General features: G+C 42.3%; 1 protein-coding gene and 1 non-coding gene across 4 annotated transcripts in view; one reads left to right on the top strand and one right to left on the bottom strand.

The window, feature by feature from the left end:
• Positions 1 to 6,305: 6,305 nt before the first annotated feature.
• TYW5 (tRNA-yW synthesizing protein 5) overlaps positions 6,306 to 16,630 on the bottom strand; it is a 67,948-nt gene continuing 57,623 nt past the window's right edge. For 2 of the 3 annotated variants that reach the window (XM_053472282.1, XM_053472283.1), the window contains exon 8: positions 6,306 to 6,710. In XM_053472282.1, coding sequence (XP_053328257.1) covers positions 6,550 to 6,710 — 161 coding nt within the window. In that variant the 3' untranslated portion in view covers positions 6,306 to 6,549. The remainder of the gene's footprint in view (positions 6,711 to 16,630) is intronic. The other variant, XM_053472281.1, reaches the window with a different exon arrangement.
• On the top strand, positions 15,870 to 15,999 carry LOC128502498 (small nucleolar RNA SNORA35). Its single transcript, XR_008355130.1, has one exon. It is a non-coding gene; the product is annotated as a small nucleolar RNA SNORA35 (small nucleolar RNA).

Below are 16,630 nucleotides of genomic sequence, written 5' to 3'. Positions count from 1 at the left end.
TTTTATGACAATCCTCTGTAACCCCATTTATATGGTTCTTTTGTCAGCCTTATCAGGCTGTTGATGTAATGATATTTTTCTATACTGGGCACTCTCACAAACAAATTTGCTTCAATAATATTCCTTTGGGTTGGGAGTGATGTTAATACCCAGATAGTTTAGACCTTCAGCTGACCAAACAAAACCAGACAGACTAAATTCTCCACTTCTAATTTCCCAATATTAAAAGGCATTGTGACTGACATATCAATACTTTATTTATAATTGGAAACTCTCCCAAAGTGCTGTAGAACCTGTATCAACGCTGGTAAAGCGCTTTCAGGGGACCCCAGCATCAACACAGTCATCAGCATATAGTGCTATCTTCATTTGTCTGGTCCCTACTAATAGTCCCTTTATCTTTCCATTCCGTGTAATTTTCTGAGCCAAAAGCTCGACTGCCAACACATACAATAACTGTGGCAGGGAGCACCCTTGCCTTGTACCATTATGTATGCTGAACCAGTCAAATTATTCCTGCCACTATGGTTCTTGCTGTAGAATACATCATAATGGCCTTTAAATAGGTAAATCCAAAAACCCTAAGAGAATGTTCCATAAACTCCCATCTGACCCTGTCAAATGCTGTTTCAGCATTGAGAGACAGGGCCAGAAGGGAAACCTTTTTCTTTACAGTAAAATCCAAGACCTCCACCATTCTCCGCTTACTATTTGTGGAGGACCTACTTGGCATAAAGCTAACCTGGTCTGGATGGACCAGACCATTGATAACGAGCTTCATCCTGCTAGCCAGTACTACTGAGCAAATTTTCTGAATTTAACAGAGAGATCGGCCTGTAGTTCTTAACTTTTTCAGGATCCTTCCCTGGCTTTAATATCGCTACCATATTTGCTCTTAATTCATCATCAGGGATATAGGCCTGAAAGATGATTTGATTAAAAGCCTGCATCAAAGGTCTAGTATTCTTATCTTTCATGATCTTATATATCATTGCATCAAATCCATCCGGACCAGGGGATTTGCCCATTCAAATTTTAATTATAGCCTCCATTATCTCCTTTTCACTAATCGGCTGGTTCAGATCCATATACTGTTGTGCCGAGATATGGGGTAACAAAAGTCCTTTAAAATAATCATGAATGTCCTGGCTACTAGCCTCATTAGGTCGCGTATATAAAGAGCGATAGTATTCATTGAAGGCTATTCATTACCCTCCACTATTTTATTAATCGTCTTCTTAGATTCCTTCCCATTTACTCTGTTGGTGAAGAACTACTCCGCACGATGTCCAAAATAGTAGAACTTTGTTTTTACGTATTCTAGCTTCTTTGTTGTTTGTTCTGGTTGGACTTTATTTATTTTTTCATTAATTTGTGCCAGTTTCTCTGATAGATGCTTTCTTATTTTGTCTAGATACATATCATTCTAACGATAGGCCCTAGTCTGTCTCAATTGACATCACGCTTTAATCAAGTGGCCTCTTACTAACAATTTATACGTGCACCACACTATATCTTTCAGTAATACCCCATTTAACCTCCAGTTTAATCTTTAAAATTCTTTTTGGGTGGATTCTACTTCCATAATTACCATACAGTGAAGGAAAAAATTATTTGATCCCCTGCTGATTTTGTACGTTTGCCCACTGACAAAGATATGATCCGTCTATAATTTTAATGGTAAGTTTATTTGAACAGTGAGAGAAGAACAACAAAAAATTCTAGGATAACGCATTTCAAAATATGTTATAAATTATTTTCAACAGGAAAAAAAAAAATAAAAAAAAAAAGTTATACATTTATTTGCATTTGAAATAAGTATTTGATCCCCTATCAATCAGCAAGATGTCTGGCTCCCAGGTGTCTTTTATACAGGTAACAAATAGATTAGGAAGGGAGGATGTCAGGGACAAGATTGTAAACCTACACAAGGCTGGAATTGGCTACAAGACCATCGCCAAGCAGCTTGGTGAGAAGGTAACAACAGTTGATGTGATTATTCACAAATGGGAAAAAACACAAAATAACTCAATCTCCCTCGGTCTGGGGCTCCATGCAAGATCTCACCTTGTGGAGTTTCAATGATCATGAGAACGGTGAGGAATCCGCACAGGAGTATCTTGTCAATGATCTCAAGGCAGCTGGGACCATAGCCATCAAGAAATCAATTGGTAACACTACGCTGTGAAGGACTGAAATCCTTCAGCACCTCCAAGGTCCCCCTGCTCAAGAAAGCACATGTACAGGCCCGTCTGAAGTGTGCCAATGAACATCTGAATGATTCAGAGGAGAACTCGGGGAAACTGATGTCAGATCAGACCAAAATTGAGCTATTTGGCATCAACTCAACTCGCTGTGTTTGGAGGAGGAGGAATGTTGCCTATGACCCCAAGAACACCATCCCCACCGTCAAACATGGAGGTGGAAACATTACGCTTCGGGGGTATTTTTATGCTAAGGGGATATGACAACTTCACTGCATCAGAAGGACGACGTATGGGGCACCTCCTTCCCCCAGCCAGGGCATTGAAAATGGGTCATGGATAGGAATTCCAGCATGACAATGACCCAAAACACACGACCAAGGCAACAAAGTAGTGGCTCAAGAAGAAGCACATTAAGGTCCTGGAGTGGCCTAGCCAGTCTCCACACCTTAATCTCATAGAAAATACGTGGAGGGAGCTGAAGGTTCGAGTTGCCAAACGTCTGCCTCGAAACCTTAATGACTTGAAGGATCTGCAAAGAGGAGTGGGATAAAATCCCTCCTGAGATGTGTGCAAACCTGGTGGCCAACTACAAGAAACATCCGACCTCTGTGATTGCCAACAAGGATGTTGCTACCAAGTCATGTTTTGCAAAGGGGTCAAATACTTATTTCACTGAGTTAAATGCAAATCATTTTATAATTTATCTGAAATGCGTTATTCTGGATCTCACTGTTCAAATAAACCTACCATTAAAATTATATACGGAACATGTCTTTGTCAGTGGGCAAATGTACAAAATCACCAGGGGATCAAATCATTACTTCCTTTTACTGCATTATGGTCCGACCAAGTAATATGCTTAATAAGGACCTTTTGACCAGGTTAACCAAGGGCCTTTATCCCAAGAATATGTCTATCCTTGAATGAGACAGATATGTTGTAGAAACTGATGAAATACCCTCCATCTATCCACCAAGGACGAATTATTTTTTGCCACCTGGAACGCTCTTGCCATCTGTCTTAGTTTTTGTCTGACAGAATCCATACTGCTTTGTCTTGCTTTGTCTACCCCAATGTTGCAGAGTCTTCCACACGGCTAGGAGTTTGATAGTTTACGTGATGAAACCATTCCTGAGACGACCATGTGCCCTAAGTGATGTTTGTTCCCAAAGTAGTCCCCAAATGTTACAGGCTGTAGAAAGAAGAGTACAGCAAAAAGGCTTCCAGGAGAGGCTCCTGGGAAGGTTTTTTTATTTCATCCACCAGGCGAGGGAGGATATCACAAGTTGGGAGAGTAATACCTACTAATGGGAGTGATAGGTTGGACCCATCCCAGTGGTCTATAACAAACCGTTGTAGGCGTCTCATATGGGCTAGGGTCCATGGTACTGCAAAAGAGGCTGTAATCATCAGGCCTAGGAGCGACATTAGGCATCTGATAGATATCCTCTTGCAGCGGATGGCCGACTGAATAAGATCCGGAAGTTTCTGTATCTTTTCTTTTGGAAGAAAAGCCACAGAGTCCAGGATCATGCCCAGGAAGGTCAGTCTTCTGCTGTCGAGAGGGATTTTTCCATGTTGAAAAGCCAAGGTATCACTGATGATTATGCCTGATGAGAATGTGAAGGTAGGCGTCTATTAAGGCCATAAAGTCCACTGAAGAAAGGATCTCGGTTGTCTACTTGAGTGTCTACATACAGAACCTGTGGTATATAATGCACCTGTTCACGGAACGGAGATTTATGATGAGTCTGAATTCTCCTGAGGGCTTTGGCAGCACAAAAACATATAAGTACCTCTCCCCTGTTCTGCTAGGGGGGCTGGGATAAGTGCACCTTTCTTGATAAACTCCCGAATACATTAGAGGAAGCCGGTCTTTTTTAGGGGATCCTTCGGGGATGAATAGTTGAGAAGGAATGTAGTGAACTCCAGGGAGTAGCCTTGACGGATCAATCAAGAGAAGCCAAGGGTCTCTGGTGATCTTCTTCCAGTTGTTGACAATTTTTGCTATTCTCCCTCCTACCGGTGTCTGACTGGTGTCAGAACTTCTTGGACTTGTCTTTCTCTTCCCCTCTGGAATCTTTGTCCACCTCCCTTAGAGTAGGGTTTGTCCCGAAAGGACTGCCGCGATAAGTAGTTATCCCTACTCTTAAAAGGTAGAAAGGTGTTAGATTTAAATTATTGTGGGGCTCTTCTTTGTGGTAGCCAGTTTGTCTTGTGTAGTAGACTCCAAAACAGTATCCAGGTCGCTACCAAACCATTGTTTGCCTTGGAACCGTATACTGCAAAGCTTATTCTTGGAGGCGCTATCAGCTCTCAAAGGTTTAAGCCAAAGGGATCGTCCGGAGACGGTGGAGAGTGCTGTAGCTCTGGCTGACGTGTGCACAGATTCAATTGCTGCATCTGAAATAAAATCAAACCACCAAACAGGTGTTTGAGATATTCCGGGCAACCTTTTCTGCGCCCAGGATGGCAGCTAGATCTTTTGCGAGTTTGGAATCTGCTGCTGCTTCAGAGCACCATTTAGCAGCACTCTCAGCTCTTTTAACCATAGGATCCCTGAAATGAGAGGAATCCTCTACTGGAATGGCTGTAGTTTTTGAAGCTTTAGCTACTGCTGGGTTTACTTTGGGAAATTCCCACAGCTCTGCACGTTTGAGTCTCTTTATTCTGTTGGGTAAGGAGACCTTCCTATCAGGATACTTCCATTGTTCTGTAATTATGGTCGAGAGGGAATCATGTACCAGAGAGGTATTTTGCTTGTTCGTGTGACCTTGGAAGGGATTACATTACATTACACTTATTTATAAAGCGCCGGCAGATTCCGCAGCTCTGTTACAGTCAGTAGAACAATTTCACATACAAAAAGACATACAATAACAAACTGGTGCAAAGGAGAAGAAGGGCCCTACTCTTGCGAGCTTACAATCTAGTCGGTGGTTGAGGGGGAAGTGAGACAATAGGAGAGGACTGCTTGGATGGGGGTGTGTTGATCTGGTTCCAATGATGTGTTGTAGCTGTTTTCTGCAGTGGTACCTGGTATGTAGTTTCCCTCCCGTGTAACTCTTAAATATCCACTTATGATGAGGCCACAGCAGCTACATTTCCAAGCAAGCTTGTTTCCAAGGGATCACACTTTGTGACTGAGGTTTCTTCTTGTAGATTCAATGTAGATTCTACTGCAGATATTTTTCCTCTATGGGAAAAAATAAATTGTCCTTTCTTATTTCGCCCTCCTCGTCTGAGGAATTGGGATAGAATGCTCATATTCTGAATAGGCTTCTGGGTCTTCCTCTATAATAGGTTCAGGAGATGGGTGAACACATTTTGGACTCTGGAGCCTGAAGTGAAGTTGTGGCCATCCACTTAAAGTAATCTAATGGAGTCCTGCTTTCAGCCATGATGATAGATCCGTAACTGGAGACTGTCTGGCTTTTGCGCAGGTATCAAGTAAATGTGCAGAGGGGTTGTGCAGCGTTTTACGACAGTCACCACAGGCTTTGTATTTTATTTTCCTGGGAGGAGGGGGCTCAGGAGAGATGTCTGGAAAAATGCCTTACTTGAGAGCAGGCACAAAATAGCACTTGAGAATACAAGGAACTCAGCAATTGTAGCATAGGTACGATACACCTTACAGGGAGTGGAGGTGAACGTTTTTGTCGTGCCGGAAGTGACGCACGTGAAACCGGAAGTGCGGTTGGCATCCTACAATCCCTCTATTTCTTGCTGTGCACTGTTGCTGGAGACCACTGACCTACCTACCACGGTGGTGCTGGGGACTGGAGTGCCAGTGTAATCCTAGAAATTCCCACAGAGGGGGCTTTATGGCAAAACAGACGGTTCCCAGATGTGAGGGCTAGCCCCGCATTGGAAATCAGGCTGAGGAGAAACTCATATTGCCGAGTAACAGCAATACCACATTGGAGAACCTCGCTAAAAAGGTAAAAAGGAGGTAAGAGCCCTGCAACCTTACTGAGAAGGCAGGAAAACAGACTGGGGAAGGAGAGAGAGGTTTCATCTTTTATAGAGTTTCCTGCTATTCTAGAGAGGTGGAGCCATCTCTCCTTAACTGCTACCTGGAATGACAATATGTTTTAGTGGATGCAACTTTTCAACTCAAGGCTATTCCTGGGCCAACTCAACACATTCCAAAGTAGTGTATTGAGGGTGTACCACCTTAGACTCTATGGCACAGTAATCATTTCACATCTGTATACCAATGGCAGAAAAGGGAAATATTTAGATGATTTTCAGCAACATTATTCACTAATCACTTAGCTTGCACGTGACATGAATTGTATAGTTTGCCTCTTTTCTCTGGTCAGGTCTACAAGACAATCCTTTAAATCTGCTCAACAGAAAAATGGTAGAAATATCCATTCTTACCAGGAATAAAAAGCACATCTCCTGCTTCCAAAACGCAGTCATAGCGTCTCGCTTGAGAAAAAAGGGGATATTTGACTAAATCTGGGTTATCCACATCTAACACTTCAGATTTATCTCCTGCAAAGTAGTAACAAGAAAACAAAAAAAAACTATTTAAAAACAAAAAAAACCCACAAAACAGGCTACTCGTAGTTTTCTACCTAGCTTATAGAAATTGTAATTACACGGTACTTAAATATCTATATTCAAAGTTATACTGGACCAGTACAAGTGCAGCAAAATTGTTTTTATGGTCCCTAGTGAATGTTTCTGCTGAGCACTTCAAAACTCTTTTGCTTGGCGTTCCTCTCGATTTTCTCCTCTGCTATATATCCAAAATTCTGCTGCTAGGCAAATCTTCCTTACATGACACTTTGCTGGCTCCCTATTATCTCAAGAATTCAATTTTAACCCTAACATATAAAGCCCTCCATAATACATATCTGCCCTACTAGATCCTTATATTCGTCACATGGGCTAAGACTTTCCTCCTCTCATCACCTTTTCCCGCTTTCAATACCACCCCCCCTTTCAATATTCAAGAAAAAAAATCTCAAAAGCATACCATCTTTGTACCTAGATCTTACCTACCACTAATACAACCACAACTACCACTCAACTTTCTCCATACTATGTTCCTCCTCACCCCATCCCCTATAGATTGTAAGGGTGTGTGCAAGGTCTTCTTTGCTGAATATATCAGTTTATCAGAGCAGGGTTTGGGGGGGGGAAAAAAAAGTTAGATTTGTTTTCTTCCCCAATCATGGTTTTATTTTCCTGATGCCCGGGGTTTGTCGAGCCTTGCTTTACACTAATATACATTGAAGGAAAAAATGTGATCCCCTTCTGATTTTGTATGATTGCCCACTGACAGATAACATGATCAGTCTATAATTATAATGGTAGGTTTATTTGAACAGTGAGAAACAGAGTAACCCAGAACTCAGAATAATGCATTTCAAGTAAGTTATAAATTGATTTGCATTTTACTTATTTGAAATAAGTATTTGACCCCTTTGCAAAACATGACTTAGTACATGGTGGCAAAACCCTTGTTGGCAATCAGAGGTCAGACAGTTCATGTAGTTGGCCACCAGGTTTGCACACATCTCAGGAGGGATTTTATCCCACTCCTCTTTGCAGATCATCCTAATCATTAAAGTTTCGAGGCTGATGTGTGGCAACTCGAACCTTCAGCTCCCTCCACAGATTTTCTATAAGATCAAGGTCTGGAGACTGGCTAGGCCACTCCAGGACCTTAATGTGCTTCTTCTTGAGCCACTACTTTGTAGCCTTGGCAGTGTGCTTTGGGTCATTGTCATGCTAGAATACCCATCCATGACCCACTGGGTGAGGGAAGGAGGTTCTCACCCAAGATTTGACGGTACAGGGCCCCATACGTCATCCTTTTGATGCAGTAAAGTTGTCCTGTCCCCTTAGCAGTAAAACACCCTTAAAGTATAATGCTTTCACCTCCATGTTTGACGGTGGGGATGGTGTTCTTGGGGGTCATAGGCAACATTCCTCCTCCAAACAAGGCAAGTTGAGTTGATGCCAATTTTGGTCTCATCTAACCACAACACTTTCACCCAGTTTTGTTGTTATTCTGTCAATAACTGTTCAAATAAAATTATAGATTATGTCTGTCAGTGGGCAAACGTACAAAATCCGCAGGAGATCAAATAATTTTTTCCTTCACTGTACATACATTATACAGTAAACAGACACAATCACATCTTATGCTCACAAACACCTTACAATAACACGCATTCATGCTAACATTGTATGCTCATGTACACACGTTAACACCATACACTAATACATTTTAACACTATATGCTGACATACACATTAATACCAATGCCATACTGTAACATGGTGCTAGCACCACACTCTAATGCACACAGTAGCGTACCTAGCGGGGGGCGGTCCGCCCCCGGGTGCCGCTCGTCAGGGGGGTTCCACGGGCCAGGGTGACCACATGTCCCGGATCCCCGGCAGCCTTGTCATTTTTTTTTTTTACACGGAGGAAAGAGAGGGGCGCCTAGCAACCGCTAGTGCCGGCATGTCATGCTCAGCAGCGAAGCCGCGGCAGAGCAGGAAGACAAAGGCGTTGTGCTCCCACCGCAGGACTTCTGGATGGTAAGTCCAAAACCTTTAACTACAAAGGTGGGTAGATAGTAAGGAGGGAGGGGGGGGGGTAGATAGTGAGGAGGAAGGAGGGGGTAGATAGTGAGAAGGAGTAGAAAAGGAGGAAGGAAGATAGTGAGAATGAGTGAGAATGAATGAATGTGTGGATGAATTGTCTGAATGAGAGAGATAATTAATGAGTTTGTGAGACTGCATTAATAGATGTGTAAATTTGTGTGAATGAGAGAGAATAAATGATTGTGTGAATGAAAGTGTGAATTAGTGAGTGACTGTTAAAGTGTTTATGTGTATGATAGATGTATAATTGATGGAGAGCAAGATGTTTGAGCCTCGGGGACAAAGATGGCACAGGCCGGGCTGTCTGGCGACAAAGTTGACTCATGCTGGGCTGTGTGGGGACAAAGATGGTAAATCCTAAGTGTGTGATCTGGGTGCTGGTCAGGTTCTATGTGGGCAATGTGAACGCCAGAGCTGGCTTTGGGTTGTGCACCCTATCATCTATGCCTGTAGTTTTATCTCTTGCTAGGTTTCCATAAATTATTATTGTGTACCTGCAAATACGGGATTTGTATGTCTGATTCTATGCCTCCAGTGCTGAGTTCACATGTGAACAATAATAATAATAATAATAAATATAAATATATATATATATATATATAATTGCTAACAGCAATCACACTCCTATCATGCCAAGTCAGCTAGTACATGCTGGAATCTGGGTATGCCTGGGCATGATAGGAGTGTGATTGCTGTTAACAATCATATATATATATATATATATATATATATATATATATATATATATATATATAAATAAATAAAGAGAGGGCTGTTAGGTTTGCAGGATTGAGGAGAAACTGAGTGAAGGAGCAACTACAGCCAGCGCTGCAGCCCACCAGGTTTGAAGCTTTACCTAGGGAAAACCTGTTACTTTGCTTAGGCTGGTAGAAACGTATCCGGATGTTTAGTTAGAGCCGGACAGGCTTAGAGTTTGTTTACAAGGTGCTCTGTGCCTACAGCATCTAAATAAACACGCTTTACGTTTGAAACCTGTGTGAAGACTGTCATTGCCGCCCCACGCGTGAGCTGTTCCCTACAATATATATATATATATAATTGTTAATATATTAATATTGTTATTGAATTTTTTTGTCCTATTTTGCTGTGTTACATAAAAGTGTGAGATTTAGTTTCGGACAGGTAAATGCTGGATTTTCGGTTTCAGTCCAGAATTTTCGTTTCGGTGCATCCCTAAGCCAGACACAATGTTTGGGTTAGTATATAGTGATAGGAGATATGCTGCACTATTATCAGTGTCTGGCTTAATGTATAGTGATAGGGATTACGCTGTACCACCATCAATGTCTCCCTCAGTATATATCCAAAATAAAGAAGCAGAGGCTCAGCACTCAAATGATAAGGTGAGTTTATTTCACACAGGCAACGTTTCGACGCACAGGTCTTTCTCAAGCCGCCGAAACGTTGCCTGTGTGAAATAAACTCACCTTATCATTTGAGTGCTGAGCCTCTGCTTCTTTATTTTGGATTTATTGAGGGACTTGGTGGTACCCTGGCTCGTGCACTGCAGGTTCTAGCATGTACTAGTTGCTAGCCGACACTTCTGCAACACCAAAATTGGACAAAAACCAATTATATATATATATATATATATATATATATATATATATATATATAATTGTTGTTGATTTTTTTGTCCAATTTTGGTGTGTTAACCACACTTATTTAAAATAAGTAACACACCACAATTGGACAGAAAACAGGAATTTTACTCACCGTAAATTATTTTTTCCTTATTATAGTGGCAGTACACATGGGTGTTGCTCTTCCTTAGGGACAAGGATCTGAAATACAAAGAGTTAAACCCTCCCCCTTCCCTAACTTCTTGTCCTCCTCACCCATAAGACCACACCGGACCAAACACAGCCAGTAAAAGTACCAAGAATACAAACATGCTTGAAAAAATATCTTTAATGGTAGACAACATGAGGGAGGGAAACATGTACTGCCACTATATTAAGGAAAAAAGAATTTACGGTAAAATTCCCATTTTTCCTGGCATATAGTGGCAGTACACATGGGGATATAGCAAGATAACCAAATGGGAGGGGAATATTTAAGAGGCCACTGACTGGTGCATCCTGCGCCAGAAAAAATGCCACAGAGGAGGAGAAGATGTCTAGTAAGTAATGCTGGACAAATGTATCGAAGGAAGACCGGGTCGCTGCCTTACACATATTTCTTCAGGAGATGAGGTCGACTTTCCAAACCTAGACCCAGACAAAGCTCTTGTGGAGCGAGTTGAAATATGGGACAAGATGACTTGCCTGCTGCTTGAGTGAGCTAGGCAAATGGTCTCTGTAAGCTTCCTCAAGATGGCTAGCGTGATCTGAATATCTACCAAAAAAAAGACAAATAATTGATCCATATAGCGGAAAGCAGTGATGCGATCTGTAGAAATGTCTAGAGCTCTTTGGACATCCCAATATGCCATTGTCTCCTCCGGAAATACCTGATCCTGATGGAAAAATGGTGATCATAGCAGCTGAAGGCAGAGCTAGTAGTTACCCATTTGCCACCAACAATGCCATCTTCAGCGAGAAAAACTTTAGAGACTTCTTCCAGAGGTTCGAAGGGTACAGAATAGAGAGCTAATAAAATCAAGGTCAAAAACCCAGGAAGGAAAAAATGAGACTGTCTGGGGGTTGCCGAATAGTTGCCACTTAAAGAAATGCTTGATCAGAACATACAAGGCCAAATCCTAAAGGAGAAAAAGACTGAGGGCTGATACTAGCCCTTTTGAGACATTTGACCTAGTAAGAATTTGTCTTGCAAAAAAACACGAGGACAGAACAAGTAGAAATAAAAAAAAACCCTGCATAACCAGGAGAGGAATTCCCTCCAAACCGGAAACCTCCGAGTAAGGAGGACCTCAGCCATGTCATGGGAAAGTCCATTATCTCTAAGGATAATCCTCGCCAAAACTAGGCCATCAAAATGACCATCTGAAGGAATTCTGTTCTCCACCAGCTGGGACGAAAATGGCAGCTCCCAAACTCATGAGGCCATATTGTTTAGCTCTGAGAACTAAGTCTGTATTGGCCAATATGGGATAGATGTTAAGACCCTGGCCTAATCCGTTCGAATCTTGAGGAGGACACGTGGGATCATAGCCACTGCAGGAAAAATGTAAGCCACCCTGAATCTCCATATCACTGGCATAATGTGCAGCACCAGAGGGTTCACCCATGAATACAGAGAGGCTAAAACCCAGAAGACTGCTGTTGTCTCTGGTTGCCACAAGGTTAAAACCTGGAAGACCAAACTAGAACCAGGATGGAGAATATTCTTTTGTCTAGGGAATCAATCCGATCTGCTGATGTAGTCTGCAGTTTCCTTGAAACGCGTGGCTGACAAATCTTTTGGTTTTGTTGAGCCCATGTCATGACTTCTTCCGAGAAGGCCTGAAGTTTTGGAATCCGGGTGCCGCCATGTCTGTCGATACATGATATTGTGGTAACTTAGTCGGGTTGGATTCTTACAGCCTTCCCTTTAGCCAAGGACTAAACTACTTGAGGGTGTAAGAAATGAAGGGTGCCTTTAAAATGTGATATAACATTTATTGCATAATGTTTTGGGGACGATTTGGGTTTCTATAAGGTGAGATATCTGGTTTTACAATGTAAGGTAATTTGCATAGTAATGCATTACAAAGGGTTTGGAACAAAGGCTCCAACAGAGGTGGGATACCCCACAGGGGGTCAGACAACTGAAGCCGATGTATATTAACATAACTGTGTGCATGTTTGCATAGACTACCTGTCTCCTCCATAATTGGGTCATACAGGAAATCTCTGGAAAGAGGGGTTGGGTGAACCACTTTCTGGGAGGTACAAGGAATTCTGGGATGACTAGTTAGGGGTTGCAATAGTCAGAGGAGTCTGAGTAAGAGAGAAAGGAGAGTCGGAGAAAGGAGAGTCGGAGAAAGGAGTCTGAGAAAGAGGAGTCTGAGAAAGAGGAGTCTGAGAAAGGAGAGCGCAGTGAACAATAGTGTCCTGGGTCAGGAGACTCAGAACGAAGCTGCGCAAGATGGCGTTCGGGAGAAGCCTGTGAGCTGAGAGAGGTTTCCCAAGAATGTGCTTAAGTATCCCTTTTGTTTTGTATTATTGACAAATGTTTTCTGTATGTTATATGTTTTATAACCTGTAACAGTGGCCTAGTTCAATATCAATATAGATTTTTCTATACGCTTGTATTTGTGCTTTATTCGTCACACATTCCCTAAAAGAATATCCCAGTAAGAGGGTCATAATTTCTTACAAGGGGCAAAAAAAAAAAAACGCTTAACCCCTTCGTGACAATTGCCGGTCCGGGCACGTCACTGAAAATCGTGACGATTATGACAATTGACGTGCCAGGACCGGCACGTCTTTAAACGGGTGAAAAAATCGATCCGTGATCGATTTTTTCACTCAAACGGTGTTGCTCTAATGCCTCGACATCGAGGCATTGAGCAACACCAAAAAAAACATTCCCGCCCCCCCCGATCGCTCCTAGGAGCAAAAAAAAAACATGTTTGAAAGACTGCACGTCTTTCAAACATGGCGGCGCCCGCCGCTGAAAAACGGGTTTAGGAAGCGATCGCGAGTCGCTTCCTTTGCTTAGCTGGTGTTGCTAAGATGCCTCAGTATCGAGGCATCTTTGCAACACCTGTTTAGCAAAGGAAGCGACTCGCGATCGCTTCCTAAATGCTCAACTTACCTTCCCGGTGCCGGTGTCTTCGAAACACACGCGGTGTTTCAAGATGGCGGCGCCCATCAAGCCGGGGGGCGGAGCCTGATGACATCATCGGGGGGGTGTTGCTGGATGTCATGGACATCCAGTGAATAACACCCCTAGTGGTCAGATCACTCATAAGAGTGATCATGATTTGATAAATCAAAGGCAATGTTTTCTAAACATTGCCTTTGATCAGTATTGGATCTGCCCCCCTCCTTCACTTGCTTCTAGTGAGGGAGAGAGACAGATCGGTGTGTTCAGGTATTCCCTAATAAAAATATATATATATTGATCCAAAGGCTCTTATAAGAGCCACCCATATAATATTAACCCCTTCATTGCCATTGATCACTGCATGAACAGTGATCTTGCATAGTGGCAATTGTTTTTGGGTTTTTTTTTTTTTTTACATTTTTTTTTACTTTTTTTAGGTTTTTTTAACTTTTTTTTAGTTTTTTTTTTTTTTTATTATAGCCATTAACCCTTTCCTTCCCCACTATTTTTGCTGCAATTCTTACCATGCAGCGGTATACGGCTGAGGAGGCGTATGCCTTTTTGGCCACAGATTCTGAGGCCACTGATACAGCGTCAGATTTTGACGTTGGTCAGTTCACAGATACATCTAGTGATGTATCTGTGGCTGTTAGGACGCCTGCCACACGTAGTCGTGGCAGTGCACCAGAGGCATGGGTAGCGCCTAATAGGTACAAGCCAGCTATCCCTCCTTTTTCTGGAATTCCTGGCATCAATATTGATGTTACAGGATTCACTCCACTGCAATTTGTGCAGGTTTTTTTGGGAGACGATGTCTTGGGAGACATTGTCACACAAACAAACATTTATGCCCAGCAGCACCGTGCTGCTAGCCCTAATTCTTTTTGGGCAAAACAGCCATGGACTCCCATTGACGTGCCAGAATTTCTTAAATTCTGGGCACTCACAATGTTAATGGGCATTATAAAAAAGCCCTCCATCCGCTCCTACTGGAGCACCAGCCCCATCTTTAGTACCCCCATTTTTGCCCAAACTATAACTAGGCAAAGGTATGAAATGATTCTTCGTTTCATGCATTTTAGCGACAACAGCCTGTGCCCCCCTAAGGAGGACCCCCAGTTTGATAGGCTGTACAAAATCCGCCCCCTGATTACCCATCTCGCTGCCAGGTTTCCAGAGGTTTATACACCTGGAAAGAATATCTGCGTGGATGAATCCCTAATGAAATATAAAGGAAGGTTGGGATTCAAGCAGTATATTCCTTCCAAGCGCTCCAGGTATGGAGTGAAGGTGTATAAGCTCTGTGAGAGCGAGACAGGATATACTCATGCCTTCCGGGTATACGAGGGTAAGGATAGCTACCTTGACCCTCCAGGTTGCCCAGATCATCTGGGCACCAGTGCCAAGATTGTTTGGGACCTAATATTCCCCCTTATGAACAAAGGCTACCACTTGTATGTAGATAACTTCTATACAAGCGTCCCTTTGTTCAAGCTGCTGTATTGTTTCGATACGGTAGCTTGCGGTTCTATAAAAAAGAACCGCTTGGGTTTCCCACAACGCCTGGTACGAACCCGGCTAGGAAAGGGGGAGACCTCAGCTCTACGCCAAGAGGAGCTTTTGGCATTGAAGTTCAAGGACAGAAAAGAGGTGTGCATGCTGAGCACCATCCACGATGAAAGAACCGTGGAGGTTTCTGTCCGTGGCAGAGCTGGGGTCACTAGAAAGCCAGTGTGCATCAGGGCCTATAACAAGCACATGGGTGGAGTTGATCTGTCAGATCAACTCCTACAGCCCTACCTCATTATGAGGAAGACAAAGGCCTGGTACAAGAAGGTTGCAATTTATCTAATGCAAATTGCAACCTATAACGCTTTTTTGCTGCACAAAAAAGCAGACACTGGGCTGAAGCTGTCTTTTTTGCAGTTTCAGCTCGAAGTAATTTCAGGTATCTTGTACCGTGATGCACCTGGTCCCCAAGTAGTGATGGGAACCAACAGAATTGGGGCTACCCATTTTATTTTTAAAATCCCCCCTACAGCAAAGAAGCAGAATCCCCAAAAGAGATGCAGGGTATGCTACAGCAGGGGGCAAAGAAAGGACACCACATTTTACTGTCCAGATTGCCCTGGAAAACCTGCACTCTGTGTCGGTGACTGTTTCAAGCTGTATCACACAGTTTCCCATTTTTAATTTTTTTTTTGTTCCTGCTCCATTTTTGTATTTTTTTTTTATTTTTTGTTACATTTACTGTTTTTTAGCTTTTATTTGCTCCACCATTTTTAAGCGTTTTTATTTGCACTGTCAAGTGAACCCTGTGTCCATTCCGTGGCATGAGGGACCACTTAAGGTGCTAGATCAAATCCCTTCTTGGAGATAGGCCAGGCTTTCTTGTAACCTGTCCCTACTGATAGTTGGGTACAAGCATTTTTCTTTACCCAGATGTAAAATTCCTACTGAACTTGAATTGCTCATGTTCCAAATGTGGCCCTTTTGCCCCCAAACAATCTGACAAACCCATGCATGTGGGGTATCAATGTACTCAGGAGATGTTGCTGGACACATATCGGGGTGTTGTGTGACAGCAACATATACCAGGAGCTGTAATTTCACACCTGAAGTACAAAGTATGTGAAAAAAACACCAAAAACAATTACTATCCCAAACTTTGACAAGGGTTGGTGGTAGGATTAGTGCATGGAAAGGGTTAAACTATCAGCATCTAAAATACCCTGGGGTGTCTAGTTTTCAAAAATATATGGTTTGGTGGGGTAAATTTAATTTGCTGGCTTCAAAGATGCCCCAAATACCACATAGAGACAGAATTACCAGATTCAGAGAAAAATGGTTTTGAATTAGCAAAACGCTACTTGTACTTATTGCCCCATAACGTATAGAAGAAAGCAAAAAAACATAAAAACATTGGGTATTTCTAAACTCGGGACAAATAGTAGAATCTATTTAGCAGGTTTTTTCAGTAGTTTTTTATGATGAATAAAAGATTTTTCAAATAAAAGTGAGAAAATGTGTTTTTTTTTTTTCAATTTTTCGTCATAT

Source organism: Spea bombifrons, chromosome 7 (assembly GCF_027358695.1).
Source record: "Spea bombifrons isolate aSpeBom1 chromosome 7, aSpeBom1.2.pri, whole genome shotgun sequence".
In the NCBI taxonomy this organism is placed as follows: Eukaryota; Metazoa; Chordata; class Amphibia; order Anura; family Pelobatidae; genus Spea; species Spea bombifrons.
This window is presented reverse-complemented; position numbering and strand designations above follow the sequence as displayed.